The sequence below is a fragment of the Fusarium phalaenopsidis genome, assembly GCF_050370095.1.
Source record: "Fusarium phalaenopsidis strain FUZ10S chromosome Unknown contig_32288, whole genome shotgun sequence".
Classification (NCBI taxonomy): domain Eukaryota; kingdom Fungi; phylum Ascomycota; class Sordariomycetes; order Hypocreales; family Nectriaceae; genus Fusarium; species Fusarium phalaenopsidis.
Genome location: NW_028145412.1, coordinates 1,589,418 through 1,612,054, shown reverse-complemented (window position 1 = coordinate 1,612,054; position 22,637 = coordinate 1,589,418). Strand labels below are relative to the sequence as shown.

At 49.8% G+C, this 22,637-nt stretch overlaps 8 protein-coding genes across 8 annotated transcripts; 5 read left to right on the top strand and 3 right to left on the bottom strand.

The window, feature by feature from the left end:
* Window positions 1-217: 217 nt before the first annotated feature.
* Window positions 218-3,119, top strand: LRP88_04107 (uncharacterized protein; the record flags this gene model as incomplete). The annotated part of the gene is made up of 2 exons (XM_083240691.1): window positions 218-2,937; window positions 2,996-3,119. 2 exons carry the CDS (start codon window positions 218-220, stop codon window positions 3,117-3,119), a joined length of 2,844 nt encoding a protein of 947 aa, XP_083103981.1.
* Window positions 3,120-5,542: 2,423 nt separating this feature from the next.
* Window positions 5,543-7,204, top strand: LRP88_04106 (uncharacterized protein; the record flags this gene model as incomplete). Its single annotated transcript, XM_083240690.1, has 5 exons — window positions 5,543-5,698; window positions 5,755-6,016; window positions 6,079-6,270; window positions 6,322-6,719; window positions 6,773-7,204. The coding sequence occupies 5 exons, from the start codon at window positions 5,543-5,545 to the stop codon at window positions 7,202-7,204; spliced, it is 1,440 nt and encodes a 479-aa protein (XP_083103980.1).
* An 884-nt stretch (window positions 7,205-8,088) lies between these two features.
* On the top strand, window positions 8,089-9,519 carry LRP88_04105 (uncharacterized protein; the record flags this gene model as incomplete). The annotated part of the gene is made up of 3 exons (XM_083240689.1): window positions 8,089-8,310; window positions 8,381-8,950; window positions 9,004-9,519. 3 exons carry the CDS (start codon window positions 8,089-8,091, stop codon window positions 9,517-9,519), a joined length of 1,308 nt encoding a protein of 435 aa, XP_083103979.1.
* Window positions 9,520-10,197: 678 nt separating this feature from the next.
* LRP88_04104 (alpha/beta fold hydrolase) lies at window positions 10,198-10,983 on the top strand (the record flags this gene model as incomplete). Its single annotated transcript, XM_083240688.1, has 1 exon — window positions 10,198-10,983. The coding sequence occupies one exon, from the start codon at window positions 10,198-10,200 to the stop codon at window positions 10,981-10,983; it is 786 nt and encodes a 261-aa protein (XP_083103978.1).
* Window positions 10,984-14,832: 3,849 nt separating this feature from the next.
* On the bottom strand, window positions 14,833-16,781 carry LRP88_04103 (amino acid/polyamine transporter I; the record flags this gene model as incomplete). The annotated part of the gene is made up of 5 exons (XM_083240687.1): window positions 14,833-15,321; window positions 15,371-15,700; window positions 15,783-15,802; window positions 15,857-16,502; window positions 16,632-16,781. The coding sequence occupies 5 exons, from the start codon at window positions 16,779-16,781 to the stop codon at window positions 14,833-14,835; spliced, it is 1,635 nt and encodes a 544-aa protein (XP_083103977.1).
* Window positions 16,782-17,834: 1,053 nt separating this feature from the next.
* LRP88_04102 (uncharacterized protein) lies at window positions 17,835-19,229 on the bottom strand (the record flags this gene model as incomplete). The annotated part of the gene is made up of 5 exons (XM_083240686.1): window positions 17,835-18,366; window positions 18,418-18,560; window positions 18,610-18,831; window positions 18,901-19,002; window positions 19,059-19,229. 5 exons carry the CDS (start codon window positions 19,227-19,229, stop codon window positions 17,835-17,837), a joined length of 1,170 nt encoding a protein of 389 aa, XP_083103976.1.
* A 1,015-nt stretch (window positions 19,230-20,244) lies between these two features.
* LRP88_04101 (uncharacterized protein) lies at window positions 20,245-20,982 on the top strand (the record flags this gene model as incomplete). The annotated part of the gene is made up of 2 exons (XM_083240685.1): window positions 20,245-20,638; window positions 20,687-20,982. The coding sequence occupies 2 exons, from the start codon at window positions 20,245-20,247 to the stop codon at window positions 20,980-20,982; spliced, it is 690 nt and encodes a 229-aa protein (XP_083103975.1).
* A 523-nt stretch (window positions 20,983-21,505) lies between these two features.
* LRP88_04100 (uncharacterized protein) lies at window positions 21,506-22,043 on the bottom strand (the record flags this gene model as incomplete). The annotated part of the gene is made up of 2 exons (XM_083240684.1): window positions 21,506-21,658; window positions 21,714-22,043. 2 exons carry the CDS (start codon window positions 22,041-22,043, stop codon window positions 21,506-21,508), a joined length of 483 nt encoding a protein of 160 aa, XP_083103974.1.
* Between the last annotated feature and the right edge of the window lie 594 nt (window positions 22,044-22,637).

Here is a 22,637-nt window from a genome sequence, read left to right as displayed (position 1 = left end):
TGCCGGTAACGGCCGGGTAAGGCCGGCCCGCTTCAGGAGGCCACTTGGATGGCTTCCAATAATGAAGGGTCAGCAATTGCTACGAGTAATGGAATTTTGATGGTTTTTGCCGATATCGGAATATTTCTCTGTTTCAGGTACCCCAAATTACACCATAAAAGAGTTCACCTTTGGGTAGATAGCGTAGTTTGCTCAAGAATTGCATCCCATTGTCACTATGCCCTTGATCGACGATCAGAGAACTTTCCAGGTTGCCCTATTACCAGGTGACGGGCAAGGGCCTCATCTAGCTTCCTATGTGGAGCGCACCCTAGACTTGATCCAACGAGTCCGCCGAAACACCTCATTCAAGGTCTCCAGGCATGACTTTGGGGGTGCAGCCCTAGCTGCAGGTGCTGGAACTGCCCTCCCCTCAACAACACTTAGTGTCTGCCGACGGTCTGATGCTATCATTGTCTGTGGCTGTGGCGATCCACGTTATGGAATCGAGCCAGAGCAAGGCTTGTTAGCGCTGCGACAAGAACTCAAAGGCTGTGTCAACATCAGACCAGTCAGATTCCCTTCATCTCAGCTAGTACAGCAAAGCTCCTACAAGGCCGAAGTAGTCGAGCAGCTAGATATCACATTCTTCCGGGATCTCACCAGCGGAGTCTATTATGGATGTCGGAAAGAAGCCGGAGACGATGGAGAAGCATACGACACTACCCCCTACTCTCGACAAACAATTGAACGGATTGCACGGCTAGCAGGTACTTATGCCATGCAATTCAGCCCACCCAAGCCGGTTCACTCTATCGATAAGCACAATGCCATGGCAACATCACGGCTATGGCGGTCCGTCGTGGCCCAGGTCTTCCAACAAGAGTTCCCTCAAGTCCCATTACGCCATGTCTTGGTGGATACGGCGTCCATGATACTCTCTTCCGATCCGCTCAGCTTGAACGGCATCATTCTCGCTGAGAACATGTTTGGAGATATTCTGTCTGACCAAGCTGGTGGAATTTTGGGATCTCCGGATATCTTAGCCTCTGCTGCCGTGTCTGCCATCCAACGAAGCAGCTCCCGCGGAACGCCTGGAATCTTTGAACCCTTCAATCTCAAACCCGGGGGGGAAACGGTGAACCCTCTCGGTAGCATACAGGCAGTGGGTTTGATGCTCGAGCTATCCCTAGGCCTGGCTGCCGAGAGTGAGGCCTTATCCAAGGCAATTCGTCGGACTTTAGACCCCATTGAACTGGTCGGATCGGATACTAGAACAGTGGACCTTGGCGGCTCAGCAACAGTGGACAGTTTCATGGATACTCTGTTACACAACTTGGATTACTACCTCGAAGCACTCAATTCTGCCGAGGCTGCGGTTGTGCAGATGATCCCATCACTACCTGCTACGCCTGAGTCCTTTGAAATACCCTCAGAACGGCGTCCGATGAGTGTCATTGAGAAAATCCTCACTCATGCTGGTATCGGCCTTACGAAATCTCATGTCGAACCGGGAGAGATGATTTGTGTCAAAGTTGACTGGACAGTTACATCGGAACTACTCTGGGCTGGCATGGAAAAGACATACGACAAGATGGGAAGACCACGTCCCTATCGCAATGATCGACTGTGGCTGGCTGTTGACCATACTGTTGACCCTCGCACAAACCATCAGCCTAGGCAAAGGGGTCTCATGGCAAAGGCTGAACGGTTTCGCCGGGAAGCCAAGATTATCGACTACTTGCCGGCGAACACGAGCATCATGCACACAGACTTCACACGCGAGCGAGCACAACCCGGACGCATCGTCGTCGGAAGTGACTCGCACACTTGCTCAGCTGGAAGCATGGGATCCTTTGCCATTGGATTTGGCGCAGCTGATGTGGTCATGCCCATGGTTACTGGAGAGACCTGGTTTCGAGTCCCAGAAGTTTGTAGGATCAACTTTGTTGGCAAACTACCCTTTGGCATTGGCGGCAAGGACGTTATACTTCATATCCTCGGTCTCTTCAAGCGGAACACTATTGCGTTCCAGCGTGCCGTGGAGTATGGTGGCCCGGGACTGAAGGAGCTTTCGATGGATGCAAGGTTTGCGATTGCAAACATGACAACTGAAGTTGGCGGCATGGGTGCTTGTTTCGAAGCGGATGAGGAGACCTCGGCATGGATTGCCCGGCGACAACAACCAGAGCATCGAGAAGGCGGGCTTTATTTCCGAGCGGACCCTGACGCGCGATACGTTGAGGAGAGAACCATTGATCTCTCTGAGGTCAATGTGACCATGGCACTATACCCAAACCCAGATGACGTTGTTCTTGTCTCAGAGAAGGCTGGCATGAAACTAGATGGATGCTTCGTCGGAGCCTGCACCACCACTGAGGAAGACTTGATTGTCGGTGCTCTGATTCTCGAGGCTGGTCTCCGAGCGGGCATGCGACCTGTACCTCATGGAAAGCGCAGAGTTACGCCTGGTAGCCTCATCATTATCAAGCGTCTTGAGCGACATGGGCTCTTAGAGATCTACAAGCAGGCAGGGTTTGAGATTGGTGCCCCTGGATGCTCTTACTGCGTGGGAATCAACGATGTTGACGTTGCCGGAGAAGGCGAAGTTTGGCTATCTTCACAGAACCGCAATTTCCGAAATCGAATGGGCAAAGGCAGCCTGGGTAACATTACTGGTGCGGCTGCTGTCGCCGCGTCCAGCTTCGACATGGTGGTGAGAGACCCCAAGTACTTGCTGGACCAACTGGACGGAGATAAGCTGGAGAGGATAGTGAAGGGCTCCAGAAGTAGCACGGACATCTCAGTGGTTATCAGTGAGCCTGAGCCGCAGATTTCGTCTAACAAGACACCAAGCCTTCTCAACGGCAATGAGCTGAATGAGGCTGCTTCTTCGACACAGTCAACTTCGCGAGTCGTGCGGTCCAAGGTTCAAAGGTTTGGAGAAAACGTGGATACGTAAGTGAACCCTCATCCAACTCTCACCCGAGCTCGGGCTAAGGAGTAATTGCTATAGTGATGCTATCATTCCTGCGGAGTTCATGCCTGGTATCGACAACGCAGATCTGGGCAGCCATTGCTTCCAGTACTACCGCCCAAGCTTCCGAGACAAGACCAAGCAAGGATCGCGGATCATGTAGGTTTCCGCCGCGAATTCTCCATGAGTAGATGCTTACCCCTCGTAGTGTGGCGGACCATGGCTTCGGTAGTGGGTCATCCCGCGAAGACGCCGTGAGAGCCTTGCAAGGTGCTGGAGTGGAAGCAGTTATTGCGAAGGGCTTCGCGTTCATCTGTAAGTTTCAAGCTTGGAAATTTACGACGGCTATACCTAACGCGTCTAGATGAGCGGAATCAGCTGAACATGGGCCTGTTCAATATAAAACTGCAAGATCCAGAGTTCTACAAAATCGCACAAGAAGACTCGGTGATTACGATCGACAAAGGCAACAAAACAATCTGCATCGACGGATACAAGAATTTGTTTTATTATCAGCAATCAGACATCGAGGAGACTCTGCTAGACGCAGGAGGTGTGCTACCTTTATACAGTCAGTTTGGAGGCAAGGTATTTCGGCATATCACCATGCCAAGGGTGAAGGGCGGAAGAAAGAGAAAGGAACTTGGCAGTGGGTTTACGGCAGAGGCGTTGGATTGTTCACAGCCTTCGACTTTTGAGTGGTAGCAATACAAGATTGAAATGCAGGCACACAAAGGAAATGTCTTCTACGGCAGCGTTATTTCGAGAGGTAGCTTCAAGAGTGCCGTGCAACCCAGGCAATTCTCCCACACAACATCACTTTTACACTGTTGCGCAATCTTTTTGCATCTAGGGTCTTTGGCCTTTCAATAACGCATGCATTCTTTGAACGGTTGTCCCAGGGTCTGAATAACCCATTCAAGAAAGCAAGTGCCTTTATACCGTGTTCATGGTCTGGCCCATAGTAGGACGTGCGTAAAAGGGTGGCAATAATAGTCGAGAGAACAAACATAGAAATTCTGGATAGAATCTCGGATGTAAGGTAATTGAGAGCTTGAACTCAACGCCCAGGCTCTGGTTGTGAAGCTTCATCACAGGTCGATGCTTCTGAACTCAGCAAGATGAATTACTATATGATCATGAGCATTTCCATGACTTTTTGAGGCCCTTCGCAAGGATACAGCCAGGACAAGAAGCCTGGACTTGATTTGTTTCGGCTTTCTTCTCCGGGAGCCGGGCGCTGGCTTCTGTGATGTTTCATCCCCCAATACTCTTCCGCAAGATCCTTAACTCTTTTCAGGTTTAAGCTGTAGTCTCTTCATTATGTTTGGTGATACGTAGAGAATATGAAATAGCGTCATTGCAATGATAGAGTCCTTGGAAGGGGAGGCCGGGTCAGGAGGTAGGTACCCAACACGAGGATCCAAACATCTCAATAGAGCTGATACAGAAAACGAGGGGGTGGAGGTTGATGTCCGAAGCTTTTTCGCATTATAACCATGTCAACAAAACATGCAATGACACAGTGTTTTATCGCCTGCTAGATAGAGAGTCCTGGCTGGGATCTATCACCTTCTTCATGGGGCAAACTCAATGTCAATCATGTCCCTATCGACCGACTACTCCCGAGTTATGATATACGAATTAAATGCCTCAAAAAGGTGACAAAATGATGAAATTTAAAGATGGTTCCCTGCTCTAAAACAGAGTGAGGCTGGGTGGGCCATGAATATCACGGCCGGAGCTGTCTCCGTGCTCCACTCAAGTGTGACCGGCGTCGAATGCCGAGAAACCGATCCCGGGAGATTCACGTCATTTTATGCCATGGAAGAAATGGAAGCCCGGAGAACTGATCTATCATTAGCGCTGGATTTGACACTTCGGTCTTTGCAACTCTGCGAGTTGCTCGGGCCTGGCAAGGTAGCGTGGCACTCATTTGGTTGTTCTGCAAGGAGCCTACTGACGGCACATCCTGACGGAAGAGAGAAGGTTCTGTGCATTCTAGAAGTGCCAAGTCGGTGATTTCGGCAAAGTTGTTCGATGTAGACTTCTACTCTACTCAAGTGGTCATCACATTTGGAACAAACTCTATTGTGGTCTGGCTTCAGAGCAACTCAGATGCAACAACTCAACCACATGCTCCGCGCCCCAACGTCCAAGTTGGCCTTCACCGACCAGACCTCCACCTTTGAAACGGGAAACTCATTCGATCAGTAATATAATGGGTCCTCCCGGGAACCGCAGTTCCGGGGATCGTTATCCCCGTTCCCCTGACCCAGTTTGGTTCCGCACATCACACTTCCGCAGGCTCCGCCGCTCTAAACAACTCATGTATGCCTCAACCTTGTTCGTCGTCGACAGCGTGGGTCGACGGAACCTTCATGACGGCGTTTCCATGGGACCTTGATGCACTTACTAGCTTCGTTGACTAATGGAAAACACATTCTTTTAAAGGAGTGGCTTTCCCCTGAGTCACCAGACCCTTCTTCCCCAGATTCTCTAGCCTCCACATACTCACCCTGCCCCATTCTGCTCCATTTTCCCCAGATTCCCCAGATTTTAGCCCTGTCAACTTGCACATTCAACATGAAATTTGACAAGAAGGAGAGTCCTCAAGACCTAGAGCCGTCTGGGGTGATTCAGAGAAGTCCTTCCCAGTGCTCCGAGGATGGCGAATCGTCACCACACATTGAAGATGCCGTCTTTGGTGAGGTTTCAGAGGGCGGTCCCAACTACCGAAATGTTAGTCAGTTATGAGAATATCACGATGGCAGACACTAAATATTTGACTCACACAGGTCGGATGGATCGCGACGGTTGCTCTGATGACCAAGACTCAGATAGGTCTCGGCGTTCTCTCTATTCCCAAAACCTTTGATGCTCTTGGTCTTATTCCAGGTGTCATCTGCCTTATCGCCGTCGCAATCATCACCACCTGGTCCGATTACATGATTGGCGTTTTTAAACGTCGCCATCCCGGAGTCTACGGCCTCGATGATGCCGGTCAGCTCATGTTTGGGCGCCCAGGTCGCGAATTTCTCGCCGTCGTCTTTATGCTATGTGAGTGATAAGCCTCAACAGGGAGGACCAACAAGTCCTCGGCTCCTGCTGATGCTCCTCAGATTGGATTTTCGTCGCTGGTTCCGCGATGTTAGGCATCTCGATTGGCCTAAACTCGGTGTCGACTCACGCAGCTTGTACTGCTGTGTTTGTTGCTGTTGCTGCGGTGCTCGGTTTCCTCTTCGCTAGTATTCGCACCTTGGGTCGAATTGGCTGGATTGCGTGGATTGGCTTGGTTTGCATTATGACGGCTAGTAAGTTGATGTCCCTCTGACAGACTCGTTGCAACTGACCGGCTATTCCAGTCTTCTGTGTGACCGTTGCCGTCGGTCTTCAAGATCGTCCTGCCAACGCCCCTTCTCCCAGTGAGGGCCACTGGGAGTCAGACTACAGACTTACCAATGCCCCCACATTTGTGGATGGTATCTCGGCCATTTCATCTCATATCTTTGCATTCTCGGGGACGCCAGCCTTCTTCCAAATTGCAGCTGAAATGCGCGAGCCTCGCCACTACACCCGTTCACTCCTGACTTGTCAGTCTATCGTGACCGTGACCTATATCACCATCGGTATCGTGGTCTACTATTATTGCGGTTCTTACGTTGCATCGCCTGCGCTGGGCTCGGCCGGAGTTCTAATGAAGAAGGTCTGCTACGGATTCGCACTGCCAGGGTTGATTGTTACCGCGATGCTGATGACACATGTGAGTTACGATGAGCTTTCTTCTACCCAGATGCTAATTGGTCTTTTACATAGATCCCGGCCAAGTATCTCTTTATCCGACTTCTCCGAGGCACAAAGCACCTGAACTCCAATAGTGCGGTGCATTGGGGTACCTGGTTGGCATGCACTGGAGGCGTCACCATTATCGCGTACATCATCGCAAGCAGCATTCCAGTGTTTGGCGGGCTTGTTTCGCTAATTGGTGCTCTACTTGGCACTTTGATGTGTTTCCAGCCCTACGGCTGTATGTGGCTTTACGATAATTGGACTGCAGGCAAGAAGACCAAGTCTCTTAAATGGTGCCTGATGGTCGCCTGGAGCGTCTTTATTATCATCGCAGGCACTTTCATGGTGGTTGCCGGCACGTACGGGTCGGTGGTTGGTATCATGGACAGCTTGAAACAAAATGGAGAAACAGGGCCTTGGATTTGTGCAGACAACTCCAACACGGCTGGTGGCCATTGATTTCATGCCGCATGGGAACCAGGAGGAGGAATCGTGTATGATGGATAGTCTGAGAAATAGCGTGCATCTCCAAAAGAAAATCAGTATCAGCCCCTAACCCTCAAGCGATTCATACATGTTCTAGAGAGTGATGGAAACAAGGAGGACCCACTGTTGCTCAGTATTGAGAGCGACTGGGAGCGTTTGGTTTAGAATGACTTGTCTGCTTTCATTTCTCACGGCATGCATATGCAACGCAACCATCCAAGCTCGGGAATCAGATAAAGTCCGGAATGAAGCACCAGCCAACAATTGAAGGAGTATCAGCTAAGCGGCAACCACCAGGGTCGAAATGTTATAACTGGTCAGAGAGACTACCATGAAGCTATCCGGAACGCGACCGATTTCTTTCGGCGCTGTCAGGCCAGCCTTAGTTAAGCCATTCAACCTTCTGCTTCCGGATGAGAAGAGACTTTGTCCTGCCCGCCAAGCGGCAATCGCCTGTAACTTGACGAATAAGAAAGTCAGCGGGAAGCAGGAGGAAGAGCCAAACACCGGCGGTGGTCACGCTGGTCCAACCGCCTTCAGCCCTACCCGCGCAGAACCTGTTGTCAAGTTCAACCTGCTTGCTGATTGGCTTTGTCGGACTTCTAAACCAGGGTTTCCTGGCTGCTTACGGATCTGCTAATCCACATGAGGCTTCATGTCCGCGCTGATTTGCATCTCGCTTGCCAGGTTTGGAGTAGTGCTGACTGCGTTGGTCGTGACTCGAGGAGCTGATGCTCGGCTAAAACCAAAGTCGTCTTGGCCAACGCATACGACCTACTCCGCAGAAGACATATATCTTGAGATGAAGTCTGCAGGAGCAGGATAATTAATTCAACAAACTCTAAACATTCGAAAAAATGGCCGACAAGCAGCAACCCTCTTTGACCAGTCTGGCTGAGTCCATCTCTCAAGCCGCGAATGCCCTCGCGGCAACGCTTGAGAAAGGCGGGCATGCCGCTCCTTCCTTTGCCTTGGATAGTATTGCAGAGTATCCAAAGTCTCCAGAAGTCATGGGTCTTCGTATGGTGTTGCTCGATGCCATCAACGATATCCACCGTCTTACGCTAGGCCCGACTGACGTATCTTTCATGACTCCTCTCTTCGTTCGTCTACCTATCAGTATTGAAATGCCGCGACTAACCTGAAAAGATGAACTACGACTCAGCCACCATGGATATTCTCAACGAGTTTGACTTTTGGAACGCTGTGCCATTGGATGGATCGGCAACACGTGCCGAGATCGCCGCCAAGGTCGGCCTTCCAGAGAGTCTTGTTCGTCGTGTTCTCAAGTACGCCATCTCTATACGGTTCTTTGCTGTGGACCCCAACGCACCAGACAAGATCGTGCACACATCTCTCTCTGCTCTCCCCGTCAAGAATCCCCTGATGAAGTCTTGGCTTCGACACCACTTCCACGAGGCCAGACCCGGTACTGTCCACATGCCTGAAGCATTCCGAAAGTATGGCACTGGAAAAGAAACGTGGAGCGAGGAGCCTTTGGAGAGCGGCTTCGCTGTTGCAAACGTTGACAGACTGGATAAGCCCGAGTCGTTCTGGGATTACTTGAATCGCGATGTCGAGGGCAAGCCCAAGGGATGGCGTGCTACCAAGTTCGCTGAGAGTATGCAAGCGGCTGCCTCTGCGTCTTCTATCAAGATTGAGGATCTCTTGAGCACGGGTTATGACTGGGCCCAGCTCGGCGAAGCTACTGTTGTTGATGTGGGTCCTACCTCTCACTACCATTCCTCATAGGCTTTACTAACAGGCCTCAGATTGGCGGTTCGAGTGGCCATGATGCCAGCCACCTGGCCAAGACATTCCCAGACTTGAAGTTTGTTGTTCAAGACCTTCCTGAAGTCAAGGCCGCTTTCGACGAGCGACTGCCCGAAGATCTCAAGTCTCGGGTCACCTTTGAAGCGCGTGACTTCTTCACTCCTCAGAACACCAAGGGTCAAGTGTACATGCTCAAGACGATCCTTCACGACTGGCCCGACAAGTACGCTGCCAAGGTCCTCGCACCCCTGGTCCCACATCTAGAGTCGGGATCCCGTGTTGTTCTAGTTGAGGTCGTGGCTCCACCAGACACTGGTGCTCTTCCCTTCATGACTCTGGGACGCATGATGAGTGGAGCCGACCTTCACATGCTGAATGCGTTCAACTCGTTGGAGCGTAGTCTGGAGGACTGGAAGGGTCTGCTGGCCAAGGTCGACAAGAGGCTGGAGATTACTTCTGTTTCCAATGTGCCTGGGGCGCTGCACCAATTTATTGAGATCAAGCTTCAGAATTAGCGACAAAATGACTTCGAGCGTCAGGAGATCATCGTTGAGCAGGCTCTATTTTTGGGGGCATAAGTAATTCACATCATAATCCTACATTTCATTTCTCACATTGGACTGCCTCCTCTTACGTTTCTCTCTGATTACACTATTGTCAGCTTTCTATTGCGTAGCTTTAGCAACTTTATTTGATCCAATGCCAAAGCGGGTTGTGTGGTTCCTGTTAATGATTCATTAGCATAAGCACAACTGAATCCTTACGATGGCTTATACGGCCTAGGGTCTTTGTTCAATTCTCCCAATTGATCTTTACTCGTATCATCGTCGGCGGACTCTGAGCATCAACCCAGAAAGGCTTGGTTGGTTGGTTGGTATATGGGTTCCCCTCCTATCGTCTCAACTTGGTGGCCCAAGTGAATCAGTCACGTCTCATATTCCTAGGTCCTTACTAAAATAGGAATAGGTTTATGGCTTCTACTTCAAACGCGGCGTCTTGATTTGATGATATTACCCTTGGCTAGCGTGAGGCTCAAGGCTTAATGCTGACGATGACGCACTCCCACGATCAGCGCGGATGGTACATGGAGCCGAGGATGCGCGGTGTCTTGCCTGTCGGAAGTTATAAAACTCTACTCCCCCGCATGGTTGTTTTGCCCAAACAAGCCCCAAGTCGATCCGATACACCTCACGATGCCATACCTTGTCAGAGACAACGTCTCTCTATTTTACGTCTCTGAAGGCCAGGGCCCCCCTGTCCTTTTCCTCCACGGCTGGGCATGCGATAGCCAAGACTTCATCTTTCAGATCCCGTTCTTCAAGGCCCTCGGCTACCAAATAATTACATTCGACTCTCGAGGCAATGGGCGCTCCTCCTTGCCTCCCGAGTCCAGCCCTGATCAGCTGCGTGCAGAAGTAACCAGTGATGATGCGGTGGCTCTGCTCAAGCACCTCAACATCACTGAGCCGGCCATTGTCGTCGGACACTCCCTTGGATGTCTTGTCGCATCGCTTATCGCCGTACGCTCGCCTGAACTGGTGAAGGCCCTCATCCTCATTAGTCCCATGTACTACAATCCAGCTGCGCGGTACTCGGCGTTCTGTGCAATGATAGAGGATGGAAAAGCGCGGCACGTGCTTGAACCCATATTTTCATCTACCGTTGGACCAGAGTGGCTCAAAACATGGCACCGGATGAGACTGCTTGGGACACCCGAGTGGGTCGTGTATCATACAGGATACCAGAATTCGCTGGAGCCAGCATATTGCACATGGGAGACGGGCAGAACCTTTTGGCCAACGAGAAGAATGGCTCCGCGGTTGGTAGTTTTCCCAGACGATACCAACTTGGCCAAGGAAAGAGAGCTAGGTATTGGGGACAGAGATAGGCTTGAGCTTCTGACTGCTGGGCATTGGCTCTTTGCGCAAGAACCTGATCGCTTTAACGCGATTGTTCAAGACTGGTTGTCTGCCATTTGAACATTGATAGCTTTGTCCGATACGCTAGAAAAGACCACATAATTCAGTACCAGAAACACCGTGTTGGCATTTGGCCCTTACTATTGCGACTGATGGACCAACGCAGCTGACATTTAACGGGAGCAATTCACTTCTACTTGTTGGAAATACACTTGGTAAAGAATCGCGTTTTTCCTTCTCCTTTTCTAATTCTAGCACATGCTGGGTCTTTAAATACCCTCGCCGGTCGTCAACATAATTGTCAGTGTTCCGAGAAAGTACCCCCATGTCGTCACGGAAGAAACAGTCGCCATGAAGCCATGTTGCCCATCAAGCGAGCGGACCATCCATGTCACTGGTTCTCTCTCAGAAGACGCGGCCGCACACAACTTGCAGTTCTTTCTCTGTCGCTGGCCCCCTTCGATAAATTTTAACCCTCAATGAAGGAGATAAGAAGATACCGCCCCACCATCGCCAGGAAATAGATTTCAAGGAATAACATCATAGGCCTCGCAACGGACATTATCATCTCGAAAATGAAGATCAAGACGAGGGTCCAGTTTATGGTGAGTGAACCCTCGAGCGAGAGATGTAGGCCTATTGTGCCTTGGTATTCTGGATACGGTCTCTTATAGTTAGTGAGATCTGACGTATAACAGCCATTTATGTCCATTCGTGTCCATCTAATCCAACATGAACAATCGAATCATTCCTTGCCTTTGTTCCTTTTTGAAAAAGGGCTTTGTAAGCCAGATGATCAAAGAGCACCCGAACCTGCCGCATCGCGAGCATATTGCATCTACCCACAGGTAATAAGGCATGAAGAAACAAAGAATGATGGCCACAGAAAAACCTGCAAATTCTCTCCAGCCATGTCTCTCTTGGTTTCCCTTTATGATGTCATCAAAGGAAGCCATCAACCATAACGACAAAGGAAATGGTTGAGAATATGGCAGGATATAATTAACAACTGAGCGGCTTTGTTAGGTAGTTTGCACATGTAGGTAAGGATGTAACCCTTGCAGGCCTCTATACGTGCTATCTCGAGAAGCTGAATGTACGTAGTCTCAACACACCTGAAAGCTTAAATCGCGTGCTATTCCGCCACTTGGATCATCACACGTGATTAAGAATACATGAAGTGGTGTCCAACGGCTTTTGAATGGGCTAAGGCTTCACGGGTAACAAAATGATTGTCTTAGATGGTATTAGTTATCTAAAATTCAATCATGAGTGACTGTTATAGATCTTATACAGATAATAAAGCAACGCAGTATCGAAAGGTATCCTTATCACAATTAACTCCTGCTACAGCGCCTGGTGGACTGTCCTGGCAAGCCTTCTAGCCCTTGATTAACAACGAGTCACTTGTTGGTTTAGAAAGAAGTAGATGTCCGTTGTGCTCACTTGGCCATCCACAAAGTGTTCACGGTTTAACAGCAGAGTCGTTCATCAACTTTGTGGTTTTTATTCTCATTTTAGTACATACTGGTTCCTTGGTTATCTTCAAAGCTCACCAAGACAACAGTCGGCATCTCCACTGAGAGCTTTCACGTGGCCGACTCTTGTGTCTTTACGAAATCATGTTGTGCGTCGACCGAACGGGTTGTTGGACTATTGGCTTTGGCTCGAGGAACACCTTGATAACTGGTAGGTATTTTTCTATCGTTGCCCCTTCTCTTGGGATTTCAGGGAAAACAGAGTACACGTAGCCGCCACTGAAAGCAAGTACATCCAAAGAAAGAAGCATATCGTTCTCCTAGCCAAGATTGCCATCCACAAAAAAACGTAGGCGATCAAGAGGGTGATGAAGATGAAGGTGACTACATCGCCGAACTCGGGTTCTTCTTGGAGTTTTTGGAAGAGCATGGCTCTTGAGTTACTGATCTCACTCTTGTATGTGGTTTTGACAGGCAAAGACGCAGTTAAAGTTCAGTAGAGGCTCTGGGGCTTTTGAATCAGTCCTAGCATGAGTGAGCTGTCGCGTTGATGATACCGAACTATAGCCTTTTATAGATCATGGGACTTTACGAAACATGCACTGTTGTTTTAATGTTCTGTTTTAGGCTTTCATATTTTGCTTTGTTCCCTCTCATGTCCCATTGTCACAAGAGTCTCGTAAGTAGCTCGATTTGTGAACAACGTAAGTTGTCGTGCCAAGTCCTAGGTTTCTTTATTCAAACCGGCACATTACAAAGAAACGAACTACCATTTCCACAAGAACGCTAGAAACGCATTGTTTCAAGTTGGGCCATTGGGAACATGTAGCGTGGCAGGTCTTGTTGGGTATTCCGCATCCCCTTTTAGAGGAAGGCTGGTGATGATCTCGCACCACACTGGCAGGGAGCTTCTCCTGTCTGTGATAATTCAAGATTGGGCCAATGCGTGGCCTTCACCTGAGACATAGCGTTGAATTTGTATTTCTAAGACTAGGTACAGTAGCCTCTAGTTTGATAGCCTCAGGACATTGAAGATTTTAAATCACTCAAAGACAAGCGTTAGGTACATAGCATTGGCAACAACGGACCAGTAGGTGGAGGGCATCAGCGTGTGGACAATTTTATAATGTACACATTGAGCCAGCAATCCTCGCGTCTAGTCTAATAAATGATTATTCTTTGATTCAACTGAGCCATAACTTCATGAATAGTGAACCGTTTATCTTAAATAACGAGCGTGCCATACTACTAGCCACATAATGCCGTACTAGCTATTCCTCTAAATACTCATCAACCAGTAATTTTAGATACTAGCAACTTGTCCAAAGAAAAAGAGCCAGTTATTAGAGATATCGTCCACTTAAGCTTCCACTTCCTGGGAATTAATACCTCGTGCAGGAATCTGATCTAATACTATCGTTATATATTGGTTACTAATTTCAACATCACTAGTTTTGCCCTATCTATTAGATTTTAGAATTAAAAGGACAATACAAGCCGCTGAGTGTTTGAAAACCTAGCCCCTTGTAATTTGCCCTGCATCGTGTCTAGATCAGCGTTCGGACGCCCAAGCAGCATCACGTTACTACTATAATGATGCCTCATGTTGCCGAATAGTTTCATCCGCAGAGCAGATATTTGACACACTCGCTTAGTTGCAAATTTGTATGTAGACTTCAGGAATAGACTTGTGAGTGAACTAGTGATTTTATTTCTCATTCTAGAATAGGTTCATCTGTTCGCGGTTTCCACAGCTCATAAAGACAGGGGGTTGAGGTCCTATTAAAGAGCCCCTCCACCATCGAGCCTGGTGTCATTACAAAAGAAACTGATGGCGTGGAGCCATGTCGTTTGTTGAACGAACAGGCCTTTTAGGCCATTGTTCGTACCACAAGGAACGTCGTGAAAACCTACGGCTGTTCCATCAACGGCTTCTCTTTAGAGCTGTCGTTATGTAACCTGCTACAGAACAGCGTAGGTTAGCGCTTGTCGTTGTATATCTCTTTCTTCGAGTCGACATAGGATAAAGAAACAAAGAAAAGTGACCATTGGAAGAGCCCATGAACGCCGTACGAGGCCAAAGAGTTCAATGCTCGGAACATAAACACAGGCTACTCTGGGAGGGGAGTCCGTGCCCTGTTCCGACAAAGGACCTGCAATGCTCCCCTCATCTCGAGACCATTCGTGTCACGAATCACGACCTGGCCGGTGGTGGATTAAGCGCCGCAGCATTCCTCCTCTCTAGCTCGAGATTTTGGGGAATGCCAATATGTCGCCTCGTTTTAGATAGAAGAAATGCTTTCAACAAACCGACTTGGCGATTAATTGCGCATATATGACCAACGAGATCCAGTAAAGACATTTGTATTGACCGGCGAGATGCGACTAACTGCACAATGCTATGCTATGCTATGATTGGAAATGATTTGCCCTAAACCTCCATCTGAGGTCCCTTGTACTCCCTCTTGGCCCAGACAAGGTAGTATACAATGCTAAGAAGAGTAACTCCACCTGTCATCAGAGACGAATAGTTCATGGAGGCGGCGTCAACAGGAGTCTGAGGGGGCCAGAAGCTGAAGAACCAGATGATGATCATGAAAAGGCATGCAAACGTATTGTTGATGATGCCGAAAATGCCAGGGACGTGCCATGGACCCCAAGCCAGAGTCTGACCCTCGCCAGCAGTAGTGTCGGCCAGGGCGGGAAGGGCGCTGGGATCAGGCATCTTGTAGCCCTTGCCGCATCGACGGTAGAGCAGGAGAGACGCTGAAATGAGGTAGGAAGAGTATAGGCCAGAGACGGCGACGGAGATGATGGCGTTGTAGACGACGGTGGAACCGATGTTGATGAGACCGATGAGGCACGAAATGACACTGGTGACGGTGATGGCCCAGACAGGGACGTTGGTTCGAGGATCAACCTAATTGCGGTGAGTCTCGAGAATACCCACAGAGGTAGACGAAACTAACCTTGGAGACAGTAGACCAGAAAGGCACACCACGGTCTCGAGCAAAGGCCCAGAACATGCGAGAGGAGGCGGCGATAACACCGACAATAGCGGATAGAGTCATGACAATAATCAAGGACGTCATAACAGCGGTACCAGTCTTGGAACCGGTTGCCTGATAAAAGATCTCGATGTAAGGGTAGCCAGTCGGGGAGTTGATGGCCTTGTCGATATCAGTAGCACCGTAGAGCATGGCGATGATCATAGCAAGACCCATGGCGCCGTTGATGCAGACACTGGTCATGATGGATCGGGGAACAGCCACAGAGGGGTTTCTGACTTCCTCACACATCTATTTACTCCAGTTAGTAACCATATTTCCATGAGTTTGTCGATACCAGTGTCTAATTGGATACGGGAACAGGGAATCTTACGTGGAAAGAGCAGTCGACACCTAAAGAATGTTAGAACTTGTGTAAAAGATGGTAGAATGGTTGTGAAAGCTTACCAGCAAATGAAAAGACACAACCGAGCAGACCGACGAACCATGACAGACCCTGGGTAGGCCACATGCCTTCGTTTCGGAACTCGAGGAAGACACTCTTCGCATCACCGTGCGCACCGAAAGTGACCAGAGTGATGAGAACGGCAAAGAAGCCAATGATGTGTAGAATGAGGATCATTCCCTCCAGCTTGGGAAGCATGGAGCTGACGACAGTGTTGATAAAGACGGCAATCAGGACACACATCCAGAGCATCAGCGTTCCCTGCCATGTCTGAGCGTTGTATGAGGGAGTGGTGAATGTCACGAGACCCTGGATCATAGTACCGGTAAGAAAGGCGGCGGCAGCAGAAGTTCCTTGCCAGCCAGCAATAGTCAACCAACCGGTGATATAACTCAAGAACTTGGAACACCATCGAGGAGCGAGCATGGCAACCCAATGGTACTGTCCACCCGACGTTGGCGCAATAGAGACGAGTTCACACAGAGTCGAGAAGACGCTGATGTTGCCGATCCAGACGAAGATGAAGCCGTAGATGAGACCTCCAGCACCGCCATTTGACAGGCCGGGGGCAAAGTTCATGAGTGTACCCTCCCATGTTACGAGAATAGCACAGCTGAAACCCAGGATGGTCAAGAAACGGAAGTTGCGCTGTGGAGAAAAGACTCTTGGTTAGTATTCTCATCGATGTCGGTTGGAGGATAAGGTGTTGTATGGTTCAAGCTTCTCTACCAAGAGAGGTGATGTGATAAACAACAACAATGGTTGATTCAATCTTACTCTGAGAACCGACTTCTTTCCCAGCCTAGCCAGTTGAGAGCGATCAAAGGCGTCGGGGTCAACCTCCTCCGAGACATTTTCGAACGTTTGTTCTGGCGACTTCTTTGGGGTCACGTCGTCGAGCTCTTGACTATCGCGTTTAAAAACCATCTTGACGAACGAGCGCGTTACCAACGTCAATCAGAGAGAGAACAAACAGCCGTGGTGAGCACCAAAAGACGGCGTGGTGAGGAAAGTGGGAGATTAGGGGATGGCTGATGCAAGATCTTGCAGCCAACAACTGCACGGGGGTAATCTATTATGTAGGGAATAAAGTTCGTTGGGCATGCAGAAAACGTGGCGAGTCATCCCCTGGCTCGGTTGCGCGTGTTCATGCAGCCGATGCAACGATGCAACAGTCCCGGTAGCAGAGTGTGAAACTCACTCTCGGCCAACGCTGCTTCTCGTCGGCTTCCTCTGCAGGATACGACAAGAACGGTTGGTCGTTGGACGACTCGACCCCTGGGCTCACCCGAGAAATGCTGGATCACCCGAAGGGAGAGATGTTGCCTCATCCACCAGGAGCCGATCCCTGCTGCATCGGTGCAACCCTCACCCCTGCCAGGATCGTTTGCTGTCTTGTAGATATACCGTGCACTACGTCCATGCACAAACTCCAGGGATGGACCTCGTTAGATCGAGACATCCGGAGATGTAATGGAACTTGTGGGCAGGCCAGAAATTACTGACAGATGTCGTATCGCTACGGGGCCCGCATATGATCTCCGAGGTCCGTGACAAACCCCATGGATAACATAATCGATCGGGAATAGTAACAGCGGTAGTGGGAACGCGTCGGCCTAGTTGGACGGGAAACCCCTGTCACCGGGAGTGACACCGTGTGGCCCTCGTACGATGGGAGCAGAATATTCCTTGCCTGCATCAATTTTGACTTTTCCCGGGGAGGAGATTGTGTCCACATGGATCTAGTGATCCGCGCTGTCCGCGCAATTAATGTCCCCGTTTCTTTACGGTCCACTGAGAGCGTCCGTGTTGCTCTTTGACACTGCGCCATTAACTTTGCGAGCCCAAGGAAGAAGCTGCAGTACGAGTCTCGACGGGTGCTTGTCTGATTTGACAGTTTTGGGCCTGTTTGCCTAAGACATGTCTTCAAAATTAAATAGGCTCTCCACAAGCTGTCGATTTATGTATATTAAATCTCGATCAAGCACCTGTGGTGCCACTTCGCTCCCTGTGTACATCCACTGTCCAACTCTGCTCGACAAGCACTGTCTGGCTTGTCTGGCTATGGCGGTCCCACGAGCCATTGGCCTCAGAAGCTGCAGTGACGGTGGCCTTGTTTCCCCGGTCGCGAGACTTGCCCATATCCATCATTTCGTAATTCTGTCTCCGATAAGAAGCATTTGTAGCCATGGTAGCGACCGACATTATTCCCCTTGCGGACTTGTCTCGAGGACGGCTCGTGTGGGCCGAAGCTGAAGCGTAGCCACTTGGTCCGCTTCTGCTTCTGCTGTTGCTTCCCTTGCTGCTCGCTCCACGAAGGTCTCCTGCAATCATCTGTCCCGATTCAAGACTGTCGAGGAACGGCTTGAGGTAGGGAATACACGTAGCCATGACGCTCATGCACAGAATGACTTGGGTTATAATTGTCGGCGGCCACATGTCAAACATGGGATTGTTAGACTCGGTCGCGGCCTTGTAGTAGTACATGTGGCAGATGATAGGAGGAATAATGCTTTATATCCTTTGTCAGTGTTGTACTTTTGCCAAGAGTGAGGCTGCTTACAATGTGCGGCACCCAAAGACGCCAATGACCAACGTCTTCTTGGCGGCCGATGTCTTTAAGTGAATGAACATGTCGACGAGAATGGAGGTAATAGCAAGGTCGGTGATGATGTTTAAAGCATCAACATAGACCCAGAAAGCGTACTGTAGTGGTCATTAGATGCAGTTTCTCCCAGCAAGATATGCGACGCACCCGATTGAAGCATTGGCCTTTCATGTAGTCCCAAGGCTCTGGGATAGAGCATTGGAAAAATGAAGCTGCTATCGACGATAATGCCCAGACACCAATCAAGCCTTCGGTGGCCCAGATCAAGCCTCGACGCTTTCGAGGAGCCATGCCCCAGATGGTCCTCGTAGCCGAGATCTTTGCCAAGAGCAATGTGAGAATGAACAGTACGTCCGATGTGTATTGCGCCTGTGATGCAGACATGTCTTGTTAGCGCTTTGACTGTCCAGTCGGTGATGCTTCATAATTACTCCGTACCTTCAAGATTGACGAGACCTGATCGGCGGACAGGCCTTGCATCTTCCCCAGTCCGTTCGCACCCTGGATAATGACGGCGATCGACTGCGCAATAGCCATGATCTTCTGCAGTCAGCAAGCGACAACCAACAAAAAAAAAAAAGAGGTGTAGAACCAACCGTGGAGGCGCCGACGAGCATGTCGTCGAGCTTCAGGTTGCCCGCCGTTGCCATTCTGGTCACCAGGCGGGTAATGGCCGATAGAATCGAAATAACCATGAGCAGAGCCGTCACGGCCCGTATCAACGGCGCCTTGTTGAAGGGCGTCTCATGCTCGCGAGGCAGAATCATCGTGTGGGCGCATCAAGTTGCAGACTCGCAGCGTTGGCAGCGGAGATTTGAAGCCACAGAATAATAACTCAAGGGATGGCAGGTCTTTTCGCCTGTTGGTCAATCATCCGCCAGCCACAGGAATATCTCTGCTGAAAAAGACGAACCACTACTTCTCGCAATCCAGACAGCTGGGAAAACAACCCCCAAGCACAGGGTACCGGCACCGTGTGATAGCCAAGACGTGCCTCCTTTAACCTTGACACTTGACAGGCACATGCCGTCCAATCGCAAAAATTAACCGTAACGGCCCACCGCACATCCGCTCAACTGAAGCGTCTCGGCTCAGGCGGGATCGACAGGCCCCCGATCCGCCCGTGACAGGGCCATCCCGGCAGATGGGCCTTAATCCAGCTTCCAGACTGGTGATGGATCTGCCGCAGAGTCCACCGGGCGGTCCTTGCTGCTCCCCGGTTGCCGGGTTCAGGGTCTTAATGACAAGGGAGAGATACGTGATAATGTAACTCCCGCTTACCAGCGACACGTCGTTGACCAACAGACATATGCATCTTTCTGCATGTGCCGTCAATGCGAGACGCGCTAAATCAAACGAAATGCCCCCCTGGGCCCTTGCTTTACCCATTCAGGCTTTTCGCGTTGGTTCCATGGCCAGTTTTGCTTTGCAAACCAAACTCAAACCTTCATTTATCGGCTCAGTATGTGGCGCATGCACGCCATGGTTGTCGCATCCCTTATCACCCTCGTTTACGTCCCGATTCTCCAAGAGGAAGGTAGGAGGTGACTCTACCGAAGCGAAGGATGAGGCTTGAAAAATCTCCGCTGTCTACCAAGAAAGAGTCATTTGTGACGTGGCTCAGCACCATAGAAGGATCCATTATTGTTAATAGTGTCGCTCCAAGTATGCGTCAATTCGCCGAACTCGGCCAAACTGCTCCCCCTTTTTAAACGACCTTGATTCTGTCACATCACCGTCAGAGCAATACTCCTTCGATTGTGAACGGTGCAATTTGTCAACATGGCGTCGAACGCTTTGGTACTAGAGAAAGCAACTCTGGAAGACGTTCCTGCGCTTACTGAGTTATGGTACGCCGGGTTCACAGACCCCGGGGTGCGGTACTTGTGGCCCGATACTCCAGGCATGCGCAAGTGGTGGGATGAGGCCAACCGCGAGGATCTTGCCAATAAGACCTACCAGCACTATATCAAAGTTATCGACCCCAGTTCGAAGGATCACCAGGGTCGGCCGCGGATAGCTGCTTTTGCGAAATGGGACACGGCTACACAGGAGGAGCGAGGACCTCGATATCCTGCTTGGAACCCGGACATGCCTCTCCAAGCGATTGAGGATTTCATTCAAAGCCTGGAGAACTCAAGGCAGGGAGTGATGGCTGGGAAGATAAAGCATTACTGTGGGAGTTCTTTCTTTCGTTGAGGGAGGCTATGCTGACTGTTTTTAGATCTTGATACTCTCGTCACACATCCCGAGTATCAAAGACGAGGTGCCGGCTCAATGCTCATGAAATGGGGTTGCGATCTTGCAGACGAAAATGGTGCCGAGCTCTACGTAGATGCAAGCAAGGACGGCTCATTCCTTTACCGGAAATTCGGTTTCATTGAACAGACCCTGGAGGGTGAGCCTGCATCTGGAATCATCCCGATGGCTCGGGCCCTCACAGAGAAGAGCCGAAGTGGTGGGCGCATGGACCGCGCGCTCGTGGGAGGAGGTAGTGAGAAGACATACGCTGGGAAGTGATATTAATCGCCAATTTGTGAACATATAAGAAACATGTGGGTTTCTAGGTGACCTACCTAATTCAGCGTAGTTCTAGAATGCGAGGCCATGCTGATTGACTGATCATTGGTGTTCTAGATCTGTTCTGGTGCTCCATCAGAAGGATGTAGGGTACGGGGAGTTAATAACATAAATTCGATCACCCCTGTTTTTTTTAGTCAACTCCTCTTTTTTATTTGTGCATGAAGTTCTGTTCTTTGCTTCTTACGTCTTCCTTATATAATTAACTTTGCTAGTGCACTTTTTCTAACACCACAACGGTGTTTGATCCACACGTTCCAGAATCATTGTTTCCCAAAGTCAATTCAATCATAATCAAGCAATCCCCGTCAACCCTACCTTTTTCGCTTCCAGATACCACGTTACATAAATCGTGTCATCCAAAACTGGTTTTTGATACCTGAATTGTTATACTTCTCCCTTTTGAAGAGAAGTACGTAATTGCAAAACTTAGGCTCGTACCTCAACATTCAGCTTCATACCCTCATTCCCAAATGGTGACTTCGTCATGGATACCGGTCCCACGAACCAAGGGAAGAACTTTCTCGATAGATTCCTTGCCCATTGGCTGGTCGACGAGAACGAATGGGTGCTCTTGAGCATCTTGGACACCGTTCTTGACCTGCTCGCGAACCCACTAGATGAAAGGTCAACAGCCAATCTTCACATGCCTTCGGCGTATTTCTACTTACCGGGATTCCAAGCGATGTAAACATTATGTGGTCTGGGCGAACCCAGTCATTTTCTAGAACAGAGCGGTCCAATGCTCCAGTCCAGAGAAGCACCACATGAGGCCAGTTGAGTTCAGCAGGGAGACTGGTAGGATCGACTTCATATCCGATAGGCGAACCGCAGACTCCGCAAAAGTACCGCCATCGGCTCGGCGAAGATTCGTAACGTTTCAGAGGTGACGCTTCATCAGCTGAAAATTTGGAGCTCATTGAAGCCCAAGGTGTCCAAGTCCGCTCGTCGTCAGAAACTGGAGCAGCAGCTTTACCGTCCGATCCAGCTTTTGGAGCCAAGATGGAGATGCTGACAGTCGGAGCAAGAGTGGGCATTCCATAGACACCTATCTGAGCTGTTGCAGCACGACAGCCACCGCAGTGACAGACCACAGACATGGGAAATCGAGGCTGAACTGAATCAGGAAGATCGAGACCTGGAGTCTTGTACGGACTGAGAGGGCGGTCCTCAAAGTGAGGCACCGAGGCCTTGAATCTCACTGCCTTGCATCTACACCCCCCTTGAAGTTCAAATGCGTGATCAGGAAAAGGCATCACAGAAGATGGTCTTGGTTAAGCATGGTCTTGCTGTTTAAGCCTAGGACAAAAGGGATGATAGACCGTCGATTTATAGCCCCAGCCTATCGCCTTGCCCGAGGTTTCCGAGCTCGACTCCTTCCGTTGATAAACATCGGATGTCGCATCTAGAGGGTCAGATTTCCCCCCCTTTCAGCATGCTATAATCTGACATATGCAGTCTGACAGCGCGGGCGCCAATCATGAAAGAAGCCCAGAGTTGCAGATCGGCGCGTGACACCAAACTCATCCATCGGTTATACCTTAGGGATACCAACATCCAAAAACGACGCTTACACTACGGTGTATAAGCATAAC